This window comes from Mastigoproctus giganteus, chromosome 4 (genome assembly GCF_048544385.1).
Source record: "Mastigoproctus giganteus isolate SK-2022 chromosome 4, ASM4854438v1, whole genome shotgun sequence".
NCBI classification, from domain to species: domain Eukaryota; kingdom Metazoa; phylum Arthropoda; class Arachnida; order Uropygi; family Thelyphonidae; genus Mastigoproctus; species Mastigoproctus giganteus.
Window position 1 is genome coordinate 97,560,995 of NC_143578.1, and position 25,133 is coordinate 97,586,127.

Genomic DNA, 25,133 nt, shown 5'->3' on the forward strand with positions numbered 1-25,133 from the left:
AGCAGTGCATCCATTTGACATGGGTGACCAGTATAAGGTGCTATCAGTTTCATGACATAAGCACACCAGGAAAACAAAAATGAGAGTAGCAGTATGCTATAGACTTAATTACTGTGATGACTATAACAAACAATTATATAGACAAAAAAAGCGGGCCAGTAAATAAGAATAGCTTATAATTAGGTTTTTAACCTAGAAAAAATTCAGAAGTCAATTTTATACACATTAAATATTTCATTTTTAAATGATTTCATTTCTTCACTCTGAATACTGTGATCAGTTAAAATTTTAAAACCATGTTTTTCATTTGTTCACTTGCTTTGCAAGCAAGGGAGAAAAATTTTTTTAAATGTGCAGTTTCAGCATTTTGATCATCTGATGCATGTAACTCATGTTCTCTATTAATGCAATTTTCAGAACTTTCAAATTTTAATATTTGCCTAATGAAATGTTCTAAGCACACTAAACATAACATGGAACTATGCTTCAATTAATGGCGACTCAAAATTTGAAATAAATTTCAGCAATCTTTCTTCTGCAGGAAGAAAGGTCACTGAAATATTTTTAAAGTCAATACTTTAAAAATTTTTAATACTCCATTGACCGCTTGGTATAAACCTAACCAGCATGTTTATGAATGCATCAGCAGCTTGTAACATATTATATCTTCTAAAGAACATACTAAGCTCTTGCAGAAGAGCCCTGAAAAGTTGGTATTGCAAATGCACTGTGCAAATAAAGTTAATTACTTTTTTTAACAACTTTCATGATGTGTCCAAACAGAAGTATTTTAACGTGCAAAGCTTTGTGATGGATAGCACAGTGAAAAGATATAAAGTCTGAAAAGGATTCATCCTTCTTGCAGAGGGCAATGAATCTATTGATGCTGCCCAACACTGCTAGTGTCCTATCAATAGTTTTTGCAGACAGCTTGTGCAGAGGCACACTAATTTCCACTGCATAGGCTTTAAATGTTATAAATATCCTCCTTATCTTTGGTTTGCATTTTCATAGACAGTACTTTTAGTGGCTCTCCTTTTAAAGTTAAGTCATTACATACCATTCTCAACATGACTGCCAACCATTCAGTAACTGATATATCTGTCACTCATTGAATTGTAGTGAGAACCAGTGACACAGTTCCAAGTCACTCTTCATGTGTCACTTGAAATTACTCAAACCTCCTAAATGTGTTTTCAGACCACTGAAAGCTTGTATTACCACCATATTCTCACACATGTTTGAAACCCTTCAAAAAGGCATTCAAAACCAATCACGAATGTTTTCTTCAACGATTCACAATCTTGAAATGGTTTCTTCCTTCTTTGAGAGCAAGTGAGCAATTTTAAGGGAAACAATAGTGGTATATTTAGATTCTGATCATTATGATATTTAGATCCAAAGGCACACCCTTTATGAAGACTCATTCTGGCTGTACAAAAGTGTTTAAAGTTTATGTACATTCAATTTATAAAAATAAAGTTTATATGCATGCGTACATAGTTTACAGAAATTCACCTAATTTTACCTTAGTATAATAGTTTTCTATAGGGAAACACTAACTTATACGGAGACAACAAAAAACCTAATCCTCACATACGTTGAGACCTTTTTTTTTTTTTTTTAATGAAAATCCCAGACACAAGAGGTTTTGGAACCTATAGTACTAAGTACTGTGCTTGGGGTGGAGGTTGAGAAGATGAAAGAAGATATTTATTGACATCAGACTTGAACTTCTGTAGACTGTAATTTCCAGGAAATACATATGAAGGAAGGTTGTTCCAGAAAATGGCAGTTGAATGAATAAACAAGGAAGATGAAAAGTTGGTTCTGTGAGTTTGAAGTTGGACAGTAAATGGAAGGCAGCTGGTGGCAGTACGTGTTCGGACTGTTTTGAAAGAGAGAGAGTGGGAATTATAGAAGCAAATTCAGAAGAACAGTGCCTATGGAAGTATCTGTAGAAAAGGCATGCAGCAGAAACAGTATGTCTATGAGACAGTGAGTAGATAGACTCTGTTAGAGAGGAGTCATTAATTAACCTAACTGCCCTCTTCTGAATGGAATCTAGAAGCCCGAGAGAGGTTTTGGGGGAATTGTCCCAGATGTGGGAACAATATTCTATGGTAGGATGGATTTGCAATTTGAACAGAGTGAACAGCTGTTTCGAAGAAAAGTAATGCTGAGAGCGAAAGAGAAAACCAAGTTTTTTAGATGAAGAAGAAGCAATATTTGTAATGTGCTTGTGCCAAGAGAGATTAGTAGTCAGTGTAATCCCCAAAAGAGATATATCATTTTGCCCAGAAATCGGAGTGTCACCAAAGATAAGCATAGGAGCAGAAGAATCCTTTTTGCAAGATATAAGACAAGACTGAGTTTTAGAAGGATTGAAATCAACTAAGTTATCTTTGCCCCACTGGAGATCAGCACTTAAGGAATTTGTAGCAGATATTCGAGAAGTTGAAGATGATTGAGTAGGGCAAGGTTCCTCAAAATGGAAAGTGGAATGCAATGTGCTATCATCGGCAAAACTACAGATAGGATTTCCAGTCAATGGAAGAAGGTCATTAATCTACAAGAGTTTTGTTTGTTATTTGGTTTTTAGGGGCATTAGCAACTAAGGCCATATTGATCCGGAGATATGCGGTGATTATTCCCTGACCTTTCCGCAACCTCCGCAATTGGTGGTCATTACCTGACCTTTCCGCATTCTCCGTATTTGGTGGTCACGGGCTCGAACCCCGGGCTAATCAAGAAGCATGTGCTAAGCACTGCTGCTCCTGCCCACCTGGCTACGGAGGCACCATATACAAGAGGAAAAGAGAGGGGGAAAGAACCAAACCTTGGGGAACACCAGTATTAGTGGAAAAGTTAGAAGACAGAGAGTCATCTACCATCACCCTCAATGAGCGATCAGAGAGAAAACTGGATAGCCAATTACAAAAAACAGTTGGCAAACCATAAGATGGAAGCTTGTTTAGAAGACCTTTATGCCAAACACAATCAAAAGCCTTTGAGATGTCAAGAGCAACTGCTTGTGTTTCACCAAACTTTTCCATTGAATCTGTCCACAAATGAGTAATATAAGCCAGAATATCACCAGTGGATTGACACTGATGGAATCCATACTGGCAATCATTAATCAGCCAGAACGTTTCTAGGTAGTTTAAGAGTTGGCAGTTAATTGATTTCTCCATTACTTTAGAAAGAGTAGAAGTAATTGCAATGGGACGATAATTGGATGAGAGGGATTTGTCACTCTTTTTAGGAACTGGCTGGATATGAGCAAATTTCCAAGCAGAAGGAAAAACACCTTTGGAATAAGAAAATGAAAAAAGCGGCAAAGAACAGGAGTAAGTTCAGGAGCACAGGTTTTGAGAACAAGTGGAGAAATACCATCAGGACCTGGAGGTTTCTTAGCATCCAGATTCGTCAAAATCCTCCTGACATCCTTTTGACGGAAGACATTGAATGGAGCATGCTAGGAATGGTGGGAGGTGTTTTACCAAGATCATTAATACGTGAGTTGGAAGAAAAATGGGATGCTAGCAGGTCAACTTTATCCTTGGCTGAAGTGACAACAGAACCATCTGGTTTTGACAGAGGTGGGAGCAGAGATTGGCAAAAGTTGTGACCAATAGCTTTGGCAAGAGACCAGAATGCTCAGCTACCATTTGGGCAAGAAGCAAGTTTTCTAACATGGGTTCCACCATTCTTAGCCTGTTCAAAATCTAGTTTGGACTGATTAATAACCGCTTTACAATTGTTGCGAGATTTGGTGTAAGGAGAAAATGAAACTGAAGGGTTGGAAACAAGCTAATTACGATATGCAACATTCTTCTCTTGAACAGCCTTAGCACATTTATTGGAAAACCAAGGTTTAGATAAAGGACGAGATTTCAAAGTGGAGTGTGGGATAAAGGATTCCATTCCTACAAGAATAATTTCACTGACACAATCTGAGCAAATGTTGACATCAGAAGTTTCAAAACCGTAATCCAACCAAGGAAAAGAAGAAAAGAAATCTCACAAGTCATCCCATTTTGCATTCCTGTAATGCCAAACACTATGAGGTTGTGAATAGCCATGAGATAAAGGCTCCATTGGAGAAGAGACAATCACCAAGTTGTGATCTGAGGTTCCTTCGACCGTGCACTTAGAAGAGTTCTTTGGGAGAAAAAGATCAAGGGTGTTGGCTGTATGGTTAGGATTATCCGGTATTCTTGCAGCTAAATGAACAATCTGTGGAAGGTCATTAGTAATTACAAAAGCCTCAGCATCTCGACAAGCTGGGTCAGTGTGACGAGAAAACGGAAGCGAGCTGGAGTTGTGGCCATTAAAATCACCAAGGAAAATTACCTCACTCTACGAAAGTTGGACTGGAGAAAGTCAAGATGCAAAGAGAGGAAGTCAAAGAGCTTCAAGTGATTAGTGTAGTTGGGAGAACGGTAGAGACAACAGATGAATTTGGCACAATGAGGTAGAGAAATTTTAAGCCAGAGAAGATCAAAAAGAGGAGATTCCAAATTACCAAGTGTCTGACAGGGAATATCGGAATGACTATATACACAAGTACCACCTTTGAGGCGAAAGTAATCATACAGCAAATAATTAGGGCAACTGAGATAAGCAGTAGTTGAATCAACCGATAACTGAGATTCTGTCAGAAAAAGTATGTGGGGTTTAGCAGACTTCAAGTGGAAATGGACATTGTTAAGATTAGAATTGAGACCATGTATATTTGTGAAATGAACTAGGAAGTGTTTGGGAGGTTTAGATCTTTTCGCAGATTAGCTTACTCTATCAGTTTGACAATTCATGGTGTATTCAATAGTAAGAAAAAGTGGGGGGGGGGGACATGCTGTATGAAGTAATGAAATGATATGGTGTACACATGGTAAGAATATACCCAGATCTTTGACATAACGTGGCCTCGACAATGCCCCCACCCACATACACACTACTCGGATTCCCTCCAGTCACTATCTAGCATAGTAGATGTAGCAAGATTATACACTAGCTGATCCGGAAGCCTCCTAAAGAGTTACCAATAGGTTCGGTCCGCTGTACTAACTAGCACCTGGCCTGCGAACACCGTTTTAGAGCTGTACCCTCGAAATGTAAAGAATATTGGATCTCGCCACGATGTTCATCATAACCTCAAAAGTCATCAATCATACTGCATGAGAAGAGATAGAGAAGGGTTGACCGGAACTTAGCTCTAGAGACTAAACATGGGTTCCACCGCTTCAAGCCTCCAATAAGCAAAGCGGTATTGCACCAGTTGATGAGAGTCATCCACCACTTAGTATTGCCTGGTAACAGAGAGGGGCAGCATTCCTCCATGTAGCGTGGGCGCCACACCTCGACGCCTGCTTACGTTGGTTCACACCTGGGTGGTCACCCACAGTGTGCTTGTGCATGGGGGTTATACACAGGATTACTAACAGCCCCACCATTGTGAAGGTGCAAGCAGTGGATTTGGCTGTCACAGACAGTCTGGACTTTGCCGATATTGGTTCCACTTGCCTTGAATGTCACCCGAATATCAGTTCCATCAGCGTTTTAGACTCCCAGGTTGCAAGTACAGATTGCTGGCATATCTGAGAGAATGTCTGTGACATCCTCAAGGACCTTACTATAGTTATTTCCATTTATAGAATTCTTTTTGACACAGAAAAAAATTTTCTTTAGTAGGCAAAAGTTTCTGTTTCTGCTAAATCAAAAACTTCTCTTTAGCCTTCAAACCATCTCTATTTTTTTTATTATTATGATATTTATTTTATGTTATTAAATGTAATTACATAATTAAAATGCAGAAAGATATTAACTAATTCTGAAATAATACAACTAATAAATTTTAGAAATATAAAATAATAAAGTTTAGAAATATAAACTAATAAAGAAATATAAACTTTTTAAGGAAAACTTAGTGTCTCAGCCACTAAGTTTTCCTTAAAAAGAATCTTGTTTGATTTATTTTTTGACCAATAAAATATAGGAACATTCCGGCTACCTACCTTACTGTTGTTGTTGTAGGATATATTTTAGTTATATCAGGATCAGGCACATATCTGAACATGAAGTTATGTTCACCTTCTTTCTGTTGGAACCCTAAAGTAGAGTTCTCAATGAACATTACCACTAGACCAGTAGAATTCAGCTGTGTATTTGAAATAGGAAAAGGTGATGTAATACATTCAGCAAAAGTTGGAGAGACTCTGAAAGATCAAAGATTAATTTTTATTAACAAGAACCTACACAAATACTCTAACTTCTATATACAGAGTAATTCAAAAGAATAATTCAATAGGCAAATTCTGTATTAGCCTATTATTTCTCACAAAAACCTGATTTTTGAAAAACAACTCCACCTTGATACCCAGTGCACTCTCACAAGTACTGTAAGTTTAGTTGTTTTACTGCATATTTTTGGTTTATACTGGCTTTTTAACACTAATATACTTGGTGGTTGGTGCTTATAATTCAAGTGATGTTATCTTACTTCAAAGTGGAAAATTTAATCATTGTCCTTGTCTTTTGCATGATATCTTCTAGCTTGGTGTTAGTCCAATCTATGACCCCAAATGTGTATATTATTACTGGAGCTGCATAGGTGTTTATGGCTTTAACTGTGTTCCCTCCATTGAATTTTGCTTTCAGCAGGCTTCTGAGTCTATGGTGATATTTTTTGGTCAGGCACTTCTTGATTTCCTTGTGTTCCAACTGCTCAGCCTGCATCATCCCTAGGTATTTGTAGGTCTCTCTTTCTGTCATAGCTTCGATCTCTTTACCAGTCAGCAGTTGGTAGTTTCGGCCAACTAGTTTTACCTGGTGCAGTGTGTGGGTCTTGTATTTTTCTAGACCAAATTCCATCCTGATGTCCTTGCTGAATTCTTCGGTGATTGGGAGTAGTTGCTGGAGTTGCTTCTCGGTTGCAGTGTAATGTCATCCATGTACATCAGGTGGGTGAGGGTGTACAGGTTCTTTCTTCCTTTCTTTGAGGTTATATCCATACTTGCTGCCGTTGAGAATGGTGGAGCATGGTGCTGTTGAGCATGGTGGAGCAGGGTTGATTGTTAGACAGAACCATAGTGGGCTCAGAGCCCACTATGGTTCTATCTTATATAATAACTATTATTATTATAATAGTTATTATATAAGTATTTATTATAACTTATATAGTTATAATAATAGTTATTATTATAACTATTATTATTATATTCAGTCTTATAATAATAACTATCATTATTATTATCAGCCATATGGTGCAAGGAAGCCTGAGGCTTATGCTTCACCAGCCAAAAAAAAAAAAAAAAAAAAAATGAATTACCCCCGAGAGAGAGAAGTAGAAGGGAATCACCAAGAAAGAGAAGAATGATGATACCCAGCTCGGGACTCCTGGGTGTGCCAAGCCCATACTCACCAGATGTGAGCCCCCTTCATGCATTAAAAATCTGAAGGTAAAAGACCTACTGGGTGACAGTGATCACAGAGTACAAATGTGGATTTTACTTAAAGACATAACTACTGTTAAGGGTAAAGGGAAGGGCTTCTGCTTTCGTAAGGATGAGTACAGTGGTCTCAGTTTTCAAATTCTGTGCAGGTGGGGCCAACTGATAGTTTACCAACAGCAAATTCTGAATGGGAAGCATTCAGGGAAATAATCATAAAAGCTACTAAGCTTTTCATACCAACTAAGAAATACTCTCAAGGCTTAGACCAAAATGCATGTCAGAAATTGATAAGACTTGTGGCAGAGAATAAAAATGCATGGGATGCATATCAGGTGCTACAGAAGCCTATAGTAGATATAAACTAATCTGTAATCAAGTCACAAAGGAGGTTAGGCAAGCTAAGACAGGGAATGCAAGGAATAACAGAAAAGACATATAATTATATAAACAATAGAAGGAAGGGACACTTGATGAAGGGAATCACATTGGGACACTTGATGTCAATGGTTTAACTGTTAATGACTATGCTCAGGTTGCTGACAAACTGAATAGGTATTTTGTATCTACATTCACATGTGAGGAATTCTTTAGGGAAGAGGATGCCAAGAGTTAATCAAACTTTGATGGAGAGCTAAATGATTTTGTTATAACTGAAAGGAAAGTGGAAGATAAATTTTTGAAGCTAAACATAAAAAAGGCACCCAAGACAGATGGGATCTATCCAATAATATTAAGGGAGGCAGCAAAGGAGATAAGCAAACACTTAGCCATAATTATGAGACCATCCCTGGATTCAGCGGAGGTCCATATGGACCAGAGATGTGCAAGTGTATCCCAATTCACAAAGGGGATCAAAATAATGGATTTACTGGTTAAAGAAATAATGCAGGACCATCTAAACAGGAATGCAATTATTCTGCTGTCACAGCAGGGATTTGTTAAGAGGTGGTCAGTGTGACCAATCTGATTGGATACAATGATGCAGAATAACAAAGGAACTGAATGCAAAAAGTAATTTTGATATCACATACTTGGATTTCAGAAAGGCATTTCATACTGTTGCACATAAAAGACTACTGTACAAACTGGAATAATGTAGCATTAAGAGCAAGTTACTGCTATGGATAAAGGGATGGTTGAGCAGGAGAACACAGAGAGTGGCTAGCAATGGGCACTGCTCTCCATGGACTAATGTTATTAATAGATTCCCCAGGGTTCAGTGCTGAGCTTACTGTTGTTTTCAATATTTATTAATGATACTGATGAAGGCAAATCAGGCTTAATATCTAAGTTTGCAGATGATACAAAGATCAGCAGGGTGGTTAATGACAGCAATCAAGGTAAAACTACCATAACAGGATCTAGAAAATTAGGCCAATTGGCTGAGAAATACCAGCTGTAGTTTAATATTAACAAATGCAAGGTACTACATGGGGGTAGCAGTAACCCCAGAGTAATGTACAAACTATGTGGTACTACACTCAGCATACTGGAAAATTAAAAAGCCCTGTACACTGGTCAAAAAAAACTTCATATCTGAAGTTCTCTGAGCAGTGCAGACTGCCAGGACAACTCATGGGGTTTTGTCAATGATATACAGGAACTTTCCTAGCAGGGATAAAGAATTGATTATCCCTTTGTACAAGGTCATGGTTATACTACCTTGAGTACTGTATACATACAGGTCTGGAGGACTCATTTTAGGAAGGATGTAGATCTGCTAGAATGGGTGCCAAAAAAGACTACCAAGATTGGTGAAGGGATCAAAAGGGTTCTCTCTTACCAAGAAAGGCTTCAGTTCTACAAATTGCAGCATCTGGAGACTAGGCATCTAAGGAGATCCAAGGAGATCTGATTGAGGTGTTTAAGGCTTTGAATGGATTGAGTAAGCTCAATGTTCATGGCACTCTGCGTCTTCTTGCTGGGACTACACACACGAGTGGGCCTAAATTCAAATTGAAGAAGGATAGTTTCAGGACAGATGTGCAGAAGTTTGCCTTCAGCCAGCAAGTGGCTGTTTGTTGGAACAAACTTCCATCTGTTATTGTGGAAGTGGGTAGTTTGAATTAATTCAAGGAAGAACTAGACTCAAATTCTTGGAGGGGATGGATGGGTGATGTGGTTAGTGTTATTTTATTTTTTTTTTTGGATGCTCTAAAGCTTGCTTTCTTGCATTATTTGCTTTGCTACTAGCATTAGTAAAGGCACATGATACAAGAAAGCAAGCTTATATAGCATCAGCCAAAAAAAAAAAAAAAAAAACCAACACCCCTTTTCATTTCACCCATCCACTCGCTCAAAATGTTTGTCTAGTTCTGCCTTGAATCTATTTAGGCTATCAACTTCTACAACAACAGATGGAAGTTTGTTCCAGCAATCAACCGCTCACTGGCTAAGGGAAAACTTCAGCACATCTATCCTACTAAACTCAATTTGAATTTATGCCCTCTCAGGCAATTATTCTGAGCAAGAGGAAGAATCCCATCAGCACTGAGCATGCTCAAACCATTCAAGACTTTATACATTACTAATACTAATATTCAACCAAAAATTATTACTTATGTACATATAGATATTTTGATGCATTTTAAAATAAAATGCAAATATACTATGCATATCTTAATTTTTAAAAAATCCTTGTGATGTAATTAATTTGAATGAATTTTGATTATAATCATGAAGACAAAGGATTTTTTGTATTGAAAGTGAATAAACAAAATAAAACTGATACAGATTTAGGAGTAGTACTAATTTCTTATTGATTATTAAAATATGGCTGAAAACAATACAGTGGATTCCAGTTATTTGGGCCACCGGTTAATTGAGGCAGCTGTTTATTTGGGGCAAATCTTAAAAAACAGAACCCAATCGAGAAAATAGCCAAAGTTTACTTCGCTTAATTGGGACAACATGCAGTTTAATCGGGGCAGGAGACCGCAGCACTGGAGATTACTCTGCGATTGTCTCCAACCATACCACGTGGTTCGGTCGGATTTCTGGAGGTCACAACCATAAAACAATAAAAACAATTAGCAGTCATCTGTTTATTGGGCTTTTCTGTTAGTGCAATCTATCATAAACGTATAGTAAACTAGATCTTACTGAATTTGCGACAATACCAACAGCTGGAATTCTGTGGGTTATTATGGTGAAATGTGTTTACACTTCCATGGAATCTTCAATTATATAAAAAAATTAATTTTAAGAATCTTCTGTTCATTCCTATTTTTAAAGATTCGTAACTTGTTACTCTGTTCTCACTTGCACGTATCATGTTACTTGCAATTTGTGTGTGCCGTTTTCTTTGTTATTGATTGCTTATCTTTTTACTTTTTTTAATTTTAACCCTCACCCACAAATGTCAGTGAACAGAAATGTAAAGGTCGCGGGTTCGATTCCCGCCTCGGGCTTGGATCACAGTAAAATGCAAAAACTTTGGGAGGTGCATTATGGCTATAGAAGCTGATGTGCCAATAACTAACAAGAACAGAAATGTCAACTAGTTAGTATGTACATATTAGTACGTATTAATTATTCTGATTTTCACGTATATTCTTCTGATTTTCACGTATCATTTAATTTTTTAATTGGTAAGGTAAATAAAGGGTAAATTTGTGCTTAATATATCTTTACTTTTATAACCTGTGAATAATATTCCTCCTATTTTTTGCTAATTAGAATCACTGTTTAATAGAATTAAAATTCAATATTAATAAAAGTCCCACATAACCGGAATCGACTGTACTTCATAAGTGTGAAAAAATTTAGAGAAATACTAAAAAGTGTAAAAAAATTACACAAATAATGTCATGTTTATGTCTCCCATTCTCAAAGACCACTTATTTTTCCACTTCTCTCTCTCTCTCTCTCTTTATGAAGGCTAAGTTTGATGTACTGTAAGCAAAAATAAGGAAATATCTGGTAGTTCAAAATTGATAATTTTGAACTTACTTAAGATCTTTACACTTAATTCCAGCCACCTTCACTTCATGAACTAGGCCTATATGTAGATTGATTCCACTCAATGATAAGTGAGTACCTCCAGAATAGGGACCATATAAAGGATATACATTATGTACCTCAGCCACCTATAAATAACAAATGCAAATTGGAATATAAATATTGATGCACATAATTTTAGTTAAATATTAAATCAGTATCTCAAAAATTACTTCAGTGTCACTATAACTATTAATGAAATATAAAACTCTACTAGTTCAGAGCAAAAAAAAAAAGAATCAGATTATATAATAATTTGGTAAGACCAAGCTTCTACTATGCTCATGTAATAGAAACTTGGACTATATGCAAAAATAAGAAATTACTTACCAATACAAGAATGAAGTATGCATGCTGTTAGTATTAGTAGTGGCAAATGTAGCAAAAAAAAAAAAAAATAAACTTACACAGCAGCATCATCAAGAAAAAAAAAAAAAAAAAAATCCTAAATCACCAGTCCAGCTCCTCTAGAAATAGTATCAGAACCTGTAGTATTAGTACAGTGTATGGATTGCAGGTTGAAGACAGAAGGTAATTTTCTTGATGTTAGAATTGAATTTCTGTAGATTCTAATTTTCAGGAAATATATGTGAAGGAAGGTTGTTCCAGAAAATGAAATAGAAGGGATAAATGAGGAAGAGAAAATATTTCTATGAGTTTGGAGTTTGACAGTGAATGAATGGTGATTAATTGTGGCATGTATTCATACTACTTTGAAAGAGATTGGAATTATAAATGCTAAGTCAGAAAAATAGCATCCATGAAAATATCTATAGAAAAAGCACACTGTTGAAACTGAACATGTATGAGACAGAGAATGGACAGACTATTTAAGAGTCTGTTCATTAATTAAATCATTAATTAAATTTACTGTCCTATTTTGGATGGAGTCAAGAAGCCTAAGAGAGGTTTTGGAGGAGAACAATGTAACATGGTAGGATATAATTGAAACTGTACAGAGCAAGTAGTTGTTTAGAATAAAAATAATGCTGAGAGTGAAAAAGAAAATTCAAGAGAGAGCAATGTAGTTAGGTTAATTCCTAGTAGAGAAAATTACTGTCTAGAAATCTGGATGTCATCTAAGATGAACAAGGAAGCAGTAGACTTTTCTTCTTTTTTACAGTAAACAAGATGATTAAATTTGAGAGAGATTAAAGAAAATAAAATTTTCTTTGCTCCACTGAAGAATTATCTGGAATCAGCATTTAAAGACTTGAAGAAGGATATTCAGAAGTAGAAACATTTTTTTTTTTTTTTTTTTTTTTTTAGCACAAGGCTTCTCAATTAAAAGGAGGAATATAGTATGCTATCATCAGCAAAACTATGGACAGGATTTCCAGTCAATGGAAGAAAATAATTAATACACAAGAGGAAAAGGCTGGAAGAAAAAAACTGAACCTTGGGAAACACCAGCATTAGCAGAGAAGACAGAGAGCCATCTACCATCACTCATAGTGAATGCTCAGAGAACAAACTGAATACTTAATTGCAAAAAACAGCCAGCAATCCACAAGATGGGAGCTTGTGTAGAAGACCTTTATGCCAAACATGATCAAAAGTCTTAGAAATATCAAGAGTAACTACTTGAGTTTCACCAAACGTTTTCATCAAATTTGTCCAAAATTAAGTAACTTAGCCAATATATCACCAGTTGCTCAACAGTGACAGAATCCATATTGGCAATCATTGATCAGATGGAAGGTTTCAAGACAGTTTAAGAGTTGGCAGTTGATGGATTTCTCCATTACTTTGGTAAAAGTATAGGTAAGTGCAACAAGGTCATAACTGGATGGAAGAGAAATGTCATCTTTTTTTAAGGTGACAAATTTCCAAGCAGAAGGAAAAATTCTTATACCAATGGAATAAAAAAATTAAAAAAGAAAAACAGAACAGATGCAAGCTCAAGAGCACAAGTTTTGAGAACAAGCAAAGAAAACCATCAGGACCTGGAGCCTTTTTGACATCAATATTGTTTAGAATTTTTGTGATATTCTTTAGATGATAAATCACAAGAGGCATTGAATGGAATGAACTGGGAATGGTAGGAGGTGGTTTACCAAGATTGTCAACACAAGAATTAAAAGAAAAGAAGGATGCTAGTAAGTTGGCTTTATATTTAGCTGAGGATGCAACAGAATTATCAGGTTTTAACAGAGGTGGGAGTATAAATGGACAGAAGATGTGGGCAATAGTTTTGACAAGAGACCACAATGTTTAACAACCATTTGGACAAGAAGCAAGTTTTCTACTCTTAGGTTGCCAAAATTCAAGTTTGGACTAATTAATGACTTTACAATTTACACAATTAATAACTTCACAATATATAGAGATAATTTTACAATATATAATATAATTAATAACTGCTTTACAATTGTTGCAAGCTTTGGTATAGGGAAATGAAGCTGAAGATTTTTATGGAAGCCAATTGCGATATGCAACATTCTTAGAGTAATAGAGGCATATGATGCAAGAAAGCAATCATCTTTCTTGCATCATATGTGCTTACGTAGCATCAGCCAAAAAAAAAAAAAATAAATAAATAAAAATAAACAAATTCACACAACTATTCCCTCTAAAAGTTTATCCAGTTTCTCCTTGAATTTATTTAAGCTATCAACTTCCACAACGACAGATGGAAGTTTGTTCCAGCAATTAACCACACGCTGGCTAAAGGCAAATTTTCACACATTTATTCTACAACTGTCTTTTCTTAATTTGAATTTATGCCCCCTTAGGTTCGTAATCTGAACAAGTGGAAGGATCCCATCAGAATTCAGCGTGCTCAACCCATTCAAGGCCTTATACACCTCAATCAGATCACCGCGCAGGTGCCTAGTCTCCAGCCACTGCAATTTGCAGAACTTAAGCCTATCTTGGTAAGAGGATCCCGTCATTCCCCTCACCAATCTTGTTGCCCTTCTCTTCTCTGTGCACGCTCAAGCAAATCTACATCCTTCCTAAAATGAGGCCTCCAGACTGGATGCAGTATTCAAGGCGTGGCCTGACCATTGCCTTATACAAAGGGATAATCACCTCCTTTTCCCTGCTAGCAAAATTCCTGTATATCATTGACAAAACCCCATGACCTGCTCTTGCAGCCTATCTGCATTGCCCAGAAAACTCCATATCTGACTGTACAATTACTCCCAGGTCTTTTTCATTTTCTACCACCCTAAGTGTAGTACCACACAGTTGATATGTTCTTCTGAGATTACTTCTACCCATATACAGTACTTTGCATTTATCAATGTTGAACTTCAGTTGCCACTTCTCAGCCCATCTGCCTAAATTTTCTAGATCCTGTTGCAGTAGCACACTGCCATTACTGTTATTCACAACACCCTGCCAACCTTTGTATCATCTGCAAATTTCAACACTAAGCCTGATATACCTCCATCAATATCATTGATAAATATACAAAACAACAGTGGGCCCAACATTGAACAGCTATCTTGAATAGCTTTAGCACATTTATTGAAAAACAAAGGTTTAGATAAAAGATGCAGTGTTAAGGTGGAATGTGTAATAAAGGCTTTTATCTCTACATGAATAATTTCAATGACGCAATCTGAACAAACATTGCAATCAAAATATGTAAAACAGCAATCCAACCAAAGAAAAGAGGAATAAAAATCTCACAGATCATCCCATTTTGCATTCTTGCATGCCAGACAACACAAGACTCAAAATAGCCATGAGAGAGAGACTCTTAACTGGAGAAGAGACCATCGTCAAGTTGTGATCCGATATGCCTAGAGGACTACTAACACTAACCGCTTACTTTAAAGGGTTGTTTGTGAGAAAAAGATCAAGAGTGCTGAATGTATGGCTAGGACTGTTTGGTATTCTGGTAGGTTACTGAACAAGCTGAGTGAAGTGAAGTCATTAATATTTAGAAATGTCTTAGCATCTCAACCAGCTAGGTCTGTGTAAATAGAAAATTGAAGCCAACAAGTTATGAACATTAAAATCACCAAGGAAAATTACCTCACTCTTAGAAAAGTAGATAGGTGAAAGTCAAGTTGCAAAGAGAGGAAGTGAAAGAATTCAAAGTGATTATTAGGGTTGGATAATGATAGAGGCAACAGATGGATTTGACAAAATGAGTACAGAGATATTTTAAGCCATAGGAAATCAAAAACAAGAGATTCCAAACCTGGAAGTCTCTGACAAAGAATATCAGAGCAGACACAAGTAGCGTAGCATCTTTCAAGCAAAAAGAATCATAGAGAGAATAATTAGGGAAACTGAGATGAGCAGTGGTTGAAGCAACTGATAATTGAGATTTTGTCAGAAAAAGTAAGTGGGGCTTGGCAGACTATAGGCACAAATGGACATCATTGAGATTGGAACAAAGACCACATATATTTGTGAAATGAAAGAAGAAGTTTTTCTGCAGTGAGAAATGAATGAGAAAATTATTCACACTACCCACTTCCACAATGTTAGATGGAAGTTTGTTCCAAATATCAATCACTCTCTGGCTGAAAGCAAATTTTCACACATCTATCCTAATCTTTTTTCAATTTAAAAAAAAATCAAATTCATGTTGCCTGAGAAGGAGTGATTGAGCTTGCCATTAGTTTACTCAATCCAATTAAAGCCTTAAACACTTCAATCAGTTTCCTTACAGGTGCTTAGTTTCCAAGCATTGTAATTTGCAGAAATGAAGTCTTTCGTGATAATAGTACCCCCTATCCCTTGACTAATCTTGTTGCTCTTCTCTGCACCCATTCTAACAGATTCACAAAAACAGGCTTCCAGACATGTACAAGACTCGAGTAACCACTGCCTTATACAACACGATAATCACTTCCTTGTTCCTGCTGGAAAAATTCCTTCCCTAGCAGCCTAGCTATCCTAGCAGCCTATTTGCACTGTTCCAAGAACTTCATGCCAGCCTGTACAATTACGTCTAGGTTTCTTTAAATCTCCACTCTTGAGTATTATGAGACCCAACTGGTACATTATTCTGAGATTACTGCTATCCGTATTCAGTACCTAACATTTATCAATGTTAAATCTTAATTGTCACTCCTCAGTCGATGTCTTCAATTTTTCTAGGTCTCGTTGCAGTAGTATGCCTTGATTCCTGTCATTAACCACATTGCAACTTTTGTAACATCTGAAAACTCAGAAATAAGCTTGATATGCCTTCAACAATATCATTAATAAATACCGAAAACAGTAAGGGGGCCCAGCATTTGAGGGAACTGACTTCACTAATAACATTAGTCCAAGAAGAGCAGTGCCCATTAATAATTACCCTCTATCTTCTGCCACTCATCCATCCCTTTATTCACAGCAGTAACTTGTCCCCAGTGCCACAATGCTCCTATATGTACAGAAATCTTTTATGTAGAATTATAACAAGCTTCTCTGAAATCTAAATATATGATGTCAAAATTAATTTTGCATCCAGTTTTTCTGTTACTAGGTCACAGTATCCAAATAGATTGATCAGACAAGATCTTCCCTTAATGAAAGTGCTGCAATTCTGTATAAGTGCAATCCTGTCAAGATGATCCAGCATTACTTCTTTGATCATTGGCTCCATTATTTTCCCAGAACAGGAGCCAAACTTAAAGGTTTATGATTACTCACTTCTTCCTTTGATTCCCCCATTACCTCTACTTCTGCTTCTTTTAATATAACTGGATAGATTCATCAGCCCAAGTGCCTTGTTTACTTTTAGCCTCAACAATTTCTCTTCCACTTTTCTCACAGTTATCACAAAATCATTTAGCTCCCAGTTATTACTTGTTATACTTCTGGTAAGTTCATCCCTAAACCCTTCTTTGTGTGTGAATGGAGATGCAAAATACTTATTCAGTTTGTCAGCAATCTGAACAGACTCATCAATAGTTATACCCAGTGCTGTCATGAGATATTTTTGCACCCTAGGCAAATCAAGTATTTGGGGCCATTTTAAATAATCCACATGACCGCAAAGTGCTCCTACCCAAATGGCACCCTAGGCCTGGATGCCTACCATATCATGGTGGCACTGGTTATACCATCTCCGTAGACGAGTGGTCAGGAGCGGGAGTGCAGTAGCACACGCTCTTTGAGTAGACCGGGGTTCAAGCCCCTGATTGCTGAATACGGTCGATCTGCCAACCTGCACTGGACCAGCATGGCAGATTATGGTCCATTTCCCTCAGCATGAATTGTTGAGGTGGCTTCCATCCTGCAGTGGGTTGATAATGGCTGCACTTTACCTGTTTTTTTATGTAGTCAGCCAATGTGGCTCATCCCCCTTCTTCAAGTGTAGGAAAGGCAAAGAATTCTTTGTAGGATAAGCAAAGAATTCTTTGCTAATTTTCTGCATGCTTAGCCAAAGACTTCTCACAATCTGCCTTAGCTTGCCTAACTTCCTTAGTGACTTGATTGCAGATTAGTTTATATGTAATATAGGTTTCTGTATCCCCTTAAAAATTATAATCTTTCTGTGCATTTTTATTCTCTCATCAGTTCATCTGACGTCCATTTAGGTTTAAACTTTGAACAATATCTTTTGGTTGGTATAAAAAGCTTAGTAGCTTCTATGATTACTTCCCTTAATGTTTCCATTTAAAATTTGTAGTTAGTAATAACATCATCAGTTGGCCTCACTGAAAAGAATTTAAAAACTATCTAAAGCCAATGTAACTACCTTTACAAAACAATATCCTTTTCCTTTATCCTTGACAATAGTTATATCGTTAAGAATTCCATATCAATATATTATGATCACTGCCACACAGTGGTTCCTTTATGTGTATAAATTCTTAATGCATGAATGGTCACTGCTGATAATCAGATCAAGAGCACTGCTTTCTCTTGTTGCCTCTCTAAAATGCTGGTGTAAAAAGCAGTCATCCAATATATCCAGAAGAGTCCTGATACTGTGTGATCCACCTACCCACAAGTTCCAGTCAATATCTAAAGAGTTAAAATCATCCATTATAAAACATTCTGCTTTCTGGCCCAGTCTATTTGTCTGTATGGCTGTTCATTATATTCAACACAGTCATTTGGTCTAAAACATATTCCTACTCCCATTTTTGTTACACCAAACTGATTCAGCATTGCACTGAAACTAAGATAGTGCACCCACTTGATCACTCATATCAAGCGGGTGCACTAACTTAGTTTCCATGTACTTCCTAACCAAGATCATAACTTTGTCCCAACTCCTGTTCTATTTTTTGAATTCACTATATTCAAATTCCACATCCCTTATGTCAAAGTGGCACTATGTTTCCAACATCTCTATAATGTCTGCATTTGATGACTTCACCAGAACTTTTATATTCATCAGATCTGTTTACTGTACTCCTAGCATTGGTACAAGTATATGCTTTTTGCTCTTAGTATCCCTAACACAACCCATGTATTTGTCTGTTCCATGACTCCCTTCCCCCAACAGGCCTTGCAATCCCCAAAATTTGGCCTCCAGGCTGATGCAAGTCTCAATAGAAGCAGAGTAAGAACTTTGCTTGCAGTTATTGTTACTCTATTAGTCAGTATCCCCCCCACCAAAAAACAGGTAACAGCTTTTTGAGCTACCTAACATGCCTCAATAGTAAATATTATAGCATTCTTTCAATTTAAGTGTATCTCATCCATGCAAACACAGCCTCTCCTGTTAACAGACACAGACCATGCTAAGAAAAATTCTACCCCATGAGCCCTGTGCAGTCTCTGGTGCCGAACTGAATGACAAAGCTCTCATCATGTACTCCCTCATGTTGTATCTGTGCAGAATTATAGACAAATTTAATCTAATTCATGACTTTTTTTTTTTTTTTTTTTTTTTTACTCTATATCACCTCATAAATCTTCAGCTCTCCTATTCTTAATATTGGCACCTCCGTAGCCAGGTGGGCAGGAGCAGCAGTGCGTAGCACACACTTCTTGATTAGACCGGGGTTTGAGTCCATGTCCACCAAATACAGAGGATGCGGAAAGGTCAGGGATTGACCACTGCATATCCCTGGAGCAATATGGCCTTAGTTGCTAATGCTCCTAAAAACCAAACAACAACATTCTTAATATCACTAAGTACTAATGTGTACAACAATATCACCTTTTCTGCCCTTAAAAGATGATAGCTGCTCTGAAAAATTATTAACTTTTGTCCTAGCAGATATCCCTTATTCTATTCCATCTATCCTTTTTAAGCGATATATTTCCCATTTCCCTATTGCTGTGGAGACCTCTAACTGGGGAGGAAAACTGCTATCAGAGTTCTTCCCTCAGGTCAAAGCATTCCTGCTACTTTGAGCCATTTGCTTTATGATTTAGCATGATTTTAGTTTAAATTTAATTTACAACTACCACACAAAACTAAGACATATGAGTACACTAATTCTACACTGCTCCCAGCTATGTACCAGTAGTACAGTACGTATGCTATTTGAAATTACTGTTATGTAATTTGATACAGTTACATTATAAAATCACATTTGCATTATTATAAAGAAATAAATAGTTTACAGACTTAATAAAAACTTCTAATATTATTTATATTCTTATGGAGTATAAATAATAGATGAATATCAAAATAATAGAAAGAACTAAATAGTGTTTATACTGTTATTATACTGATTAACCAGAGGATGTAATGATTGTATTAAAAAGGTGATTATTCCATTTTATAAGGCAGTGGTCATGCCACATCTTGAGTATTGCAAAGAGGTCTGGAAGCCTCATTTTAAGAATGATGTGGATCTCTTAGAACAGGTGCAGAGAAGAGCAATCAAGAACACAAAATTGCAGTTCTTGGAAACTATGCACTTTCAAAGGGACCTGATTGGAGTGTTTAAGGCTTTTAATAAACTGAGTAAACTTAATGATTATGGTATTCTTACTCTTTCTTAGACAAGACACACACACACACACACACACACACACACACACAACATAAACTGGAAAAATATGGCTGTGGGATAGATGTATGAAAATTTGCTTGGTTTCAGCAAGAGGGTGATTGCTGAAATAAACTGCCATTTGGTGTTGTGTAATTGAATAGTTTGAATAAAGATTTATTCAAACTTGGTTTGATTTAAGAGAGAATTAGAAATATTAGAGGATGGACAGATGGGGCAAGTGGTGTTTTTTTTTTTTTTTGGGTGACACTGTATAAGCTTGCTTCCTTGCATCATTTGCCACTAATATTAATAATAATAATAACTGAACAATGGCTGCAGTCCTTTCTCACTTCAACTTTCAATTTTTGAACAGTTTTGAAGGCCAAATAAGAAACAACTGCACCTACTATATCAGATAAACACAAGTAATAACTGAACTACTAATTTTAAACAAATGTATAACAAAAACCAGATCATAAGTATAGCATAGCTTAATTTTCAGCATTCACCTCATAGTAATCCGCTTGGTTTGATGAAACTTATAACAGGTACATAGTAGTTCTAAAACTTTTAAATTCTGATTAGTAGCTATTTGTTTCTGATTAGTAGCTATTTGTAACTTAGTGTAATTATGAATTTTTAAAAATTTAAAAATTATGAGCTTTAAAATGTGTTAAAATTTGCCTAAGAAAGGAAAGTGCACATTCCCTTTTATAGTTGTTTTATTAAATTCATGTATTAAAAATTAAAATGAGATAAAAGCTAATAGCTGTGTACAAGCAACTTTCGAAACCTTCCGCAGTTAGCTTTAGTGGAACTAAAGCTAACTAAAAAATTCCATTAAAGCTAACTCAGGATGGTTTCGAAAGTTGCTCGTGCACGGCTATTAGCTTTTATCTCGTTTTAATTTTTAATACATGAATTTAATAAGACAACTAAAGAATGGAATGTGCACTTTCCTTTCATAGACAAATTTTAACACGTTTTAAAGCTCATAATTTTTAAATTTTTAAAAATTCATAATTACACTAAGTTAAGAATAGCTACTAATCATAATCAGAATTTAAAAGTTTTATAACTACTATGTACCTGTTATAAGTTTCATCAAACCAAGTGGATTACTATGAGATGAGTACTGAAAATTAAGCTACGCTATACTTATGATCTAGTTGTTACATCACAGCACATAAGGAATCTTTAATATGTCATCAATAACAAAAACCAACAATTGTTAAGAAATACAAAATTCTATTTAGCAGAATTCAAATTTTGCTTCCTATTGTAGTTTGTACTTTCACACCCTGCAATGTGTAAAACTACATAAACTAGAAATGTCTGGATAAGAAAAGAAATATGGACTTTAAAAAGTCAGAATGACCACTATTCTAGATTATATTGGCACATATAAGAAATTCTGGTTAAATCACAGGACAGAAAGCAGAAAATATCCAAACACACTACAAGAATACAGACCCCAGGCCAAAAAAGATATAGAGATAGAGTCCAAGAAAGTTGGGATTTCATTATAACAGGAAACTAGGCCTATTACTTGAAAGGAAGAAGGAAAAAACCAAAGAAATCTGAAAACTACAAAATCAAATTCCAAATTTTTTCCTAAAAAAAAAAAAAAAAAAAGCGATAAATAATAAAATGACCTCATTCTGCATTTGTTAAAAAAATGCAGAGAGAGAGAGAGCTATTTTATCATTTATCATTGTTATTACCTGCATAAAATCCTACAAGCCATACATCATACAAGGATAAAAAGGATATTAAAAGATACAACAGCTGCTACACATAAGGTATGCATCCATGCATCGATCTGCCATTCTAGTATTAATACTAAAAAATTCCATAAACAAAAAAAAAAAAAAAAAAAAAAGGAGAAACAGTCCATGTGGTTGCTATAAATGTATTTTAATTAAATATTATACTTTACAGATATATAAATTGCAACAAGTAAAGACAAATATGCACATGCTCCCTTATGTAATGCAATAAGCAAAACTTAAATAAAAACAAACTGCAACATAAGCGTCAAATTATAAAAAAGGCACAGCTTTTAAAATGATATTATATCTCAATTTAAAAGTTCAAATAACTTGTACATATTCACCTCATATCTAAATGTTTGAGGTGCAGTTGCACTACCATTTATATTAAATAATAACTCTGATGTCCATGAATGATCTACAACATTAACTATCACTTGTCCATTTTGAGGTTTTGATACAGGACCAGTTCTGCATTCGATCCTAAAAGACAGTATGTAAAACATGTTAAGCATTTCCAATACAGTGTTTTGAAATTTTATATTTAATTTAAATAAACTGATTTTCTGAAGTTACAAAACATTATACAGTGGAACCTTGATTATCCATGCTAATGATGGAGAAGTGGGATGCCAGTTAATCAAAAAAATTCAATTTATTCACAGGAAATTCACAATTTTTATACAATACAGGTATATACAGGGTGGTTCCGAACTCTAAAGAAAATCTTTAAGGGGGTGTTCGGAGGACGTATCTGAATGTTTTGAGATAATGAACCAACAGTCACCGGAGCCACGATTTGAAGTAATAGGAGTTTATTTGTTTAATAGTATACCCCTTAAGGTATACAACTTTGTCTTATACCAGCATCATTACTACTGCCCCTCTTTCCACTCCCCTACTTTCATGTTGCCTCATTGTGTCACACACCACTCTGCTAGTTACTTCAAGAGTTAGTACGATGGAACGTTTTACGTATGCAGAGCTGGCTGATATGCACCTTGTTTATGGTAGAGCTGATTGCGATGGGAGATAAGCTAGACAATGCTATGAAGTGAAATATCCATTGCAACGGCATCCTCATCCACATTTTCGTTGGTAGACCGATGATTATGAGAAGCTCGATCATTCCGTGTTCCTATGTACGATACTGGTCGTCCACGGCATGTTTGAACACCTCATTTGGAAAAAATGATTCTGCATACATTTGCCAACATCCTCCCCCACAAGTACTCTCAATGTGGGACGTGCCTTAGGCGTAAGCCAATCAACTGTTTACAGGGTTGTACATGAGCAACAGTTGCACCCTTACCATCCTCAGAAGGTGCAAGCACTCCTACTGGAAGATTTTTCACACAGAATGGAGTTTGCAATTGGTTTCTTCAGCGCTGTGCAGTAGACCGACAGTTTCCAGCTTATGCATTGCACACAGATGAAGCAGTCTTCACAAGAGAGGGAATATTCAATAGCCAAAACGGCTGGGATGAGGAAAACCCACACGCAGTCCTGTGTCAGTCCTACCAGCATACATTTGCTGTTAACATCTGGGCAGGTATCGTACATGACTATGTGATAGAACCTTACATGCTTCCCCGCAAAGTGAATGGTATTGTGTATAGAGTTTTTCTGGAAGTCCTTCCAGAGCTGCTAGAGTTTGTGCCTCTGGCAATCCAAAGGTTTATGTGGTTTCAGCACAACAGAGCACTACCACACTTTGCCGTCGATGTCAGGAATCATCTCAATGAAAGGTTGGGGCACCAGTGGATCAGTCATGGTGGTCCTGTTGCATGGACAGCAAGATCACCTGACCTAACACTGCTGGACTATTTTTTATGGGGGCATATCAAACGATTGGTGTACAAGACTCCTGTTCAAACTGAGATGGACCGTGTTGCTCATATTATCACAGCCTGTGAGGAGGTGCACACAACCCCTGGGATGCTATAGTGAGTACATCAGTCGATGGTGCAGCACTGTACATTTTGTTACGATCTTCATGGTCGACATTTTGAAAAACTACTGTAAAGCATGTTTATTGTAATAATTAAATGCACCATAATGAAATTATCATATCTTACTGACTTGTATATGGCCCAGCACATTTTATCCGATTACATAGCAAGGAGGCTTCACCACCCATGGGTTCCCTATCTCAAAACATTCAGATACTTCCTCCGAACACCCCTTAAAGTTTGTCAGTAGAATTCAGAATCACCCTGTATAATCAACTACAAAGAAATCAATTCATCCACAGGAAACGTATGATTTGTGAGAGAAATTTATCACCTGTAAGAGAAATATTATGTATGTAACCTAATTCTGCATTTTTATAAACAATAACAGAAGATAAAATTAAATTATAGGACATAATTGGATGTTTTTTTTCAGTTGAAACTGTTTTTTGCATATACTGGTTCTAATTTATCATAAATATAAAATGATGCATTTATTGTCAGTATTTTGTAATGATGAAAAAATCCACGTAGATTAGAAAAAGAGTGTAACACTTTATTGCTGTTTCGATAAAAACAATTGTACAAGGTGTATAGAGAAGTTCATGCATTGTGGATTCGTGGTGTATTTATTTTATAAATACAAATAAATATAACTTCTGTTTTGCCCTTTACAGCATTCAACAACCTACTGGCTTCTAAGAAAAAATAAATAAAATAAAATAAATAATGTCACTGCCAAGACAAAAAAATTTAAAATTTATATGAATGGAAAATCAAATGATCACAACAAGAATAATTAAGATTCCCCTTTATTAAAGTGGAAATTAAATAGCTTTTAAAAAACAGTAAAGAAAGCAAAAATATTATGTTACTCAATCAAAAAAAAAAAAAAAAAAAAGAATAACAATCATAATGTTTTTACTTTGCAATAAAGCCTTATGTTCAAATTCTATGGTACTATTTTTTGATGGTTTAAATTGGATACATAATAAAAGTGAACATACATACATACATGCCATACATACCTAAAATAATTTCATTATTTTAGGTATGTATGGCATATGTGCATGCATGCAAACACACAAACATGCAAATGAA

The 25,133-nt window shown here is 36.0% G+C and overlaps 1 protein-coding gene across 3 annotated transcripts in view; it reads right to left on the minus strand.

The window, feature by feature from the left end:
- Positions 1-25,133, minus strand: part of LOC150086931 (hepatocyte growth factor receptor-like) — a 193,660-nt gene that overhangs the window by 83,980 nt on the left and 84,547 nt on the right. For all 3 annotated transcript variants that reach the window (XM_090372829.1, XM_090372831.1, XM_090372830.1), the window contains exons 7-9: positions 22,425-22,563; positions 11,406-11,542; positions 6,018-6,218 (exon numbers count right to left, since the gene is read on the minus strand). In XM_090372829.1, coding sequence (XP_090228955.1) covers positions 6,018-6,218; positions 11,406-11,542; positions 22,425-22,563 — 477 coding nt within the window. The remainder of the gene's footprint in view (positions 1-6,017; positions 6,219-11,405; positions 11,543-22,424; positions 22,564-25,133) is intronic.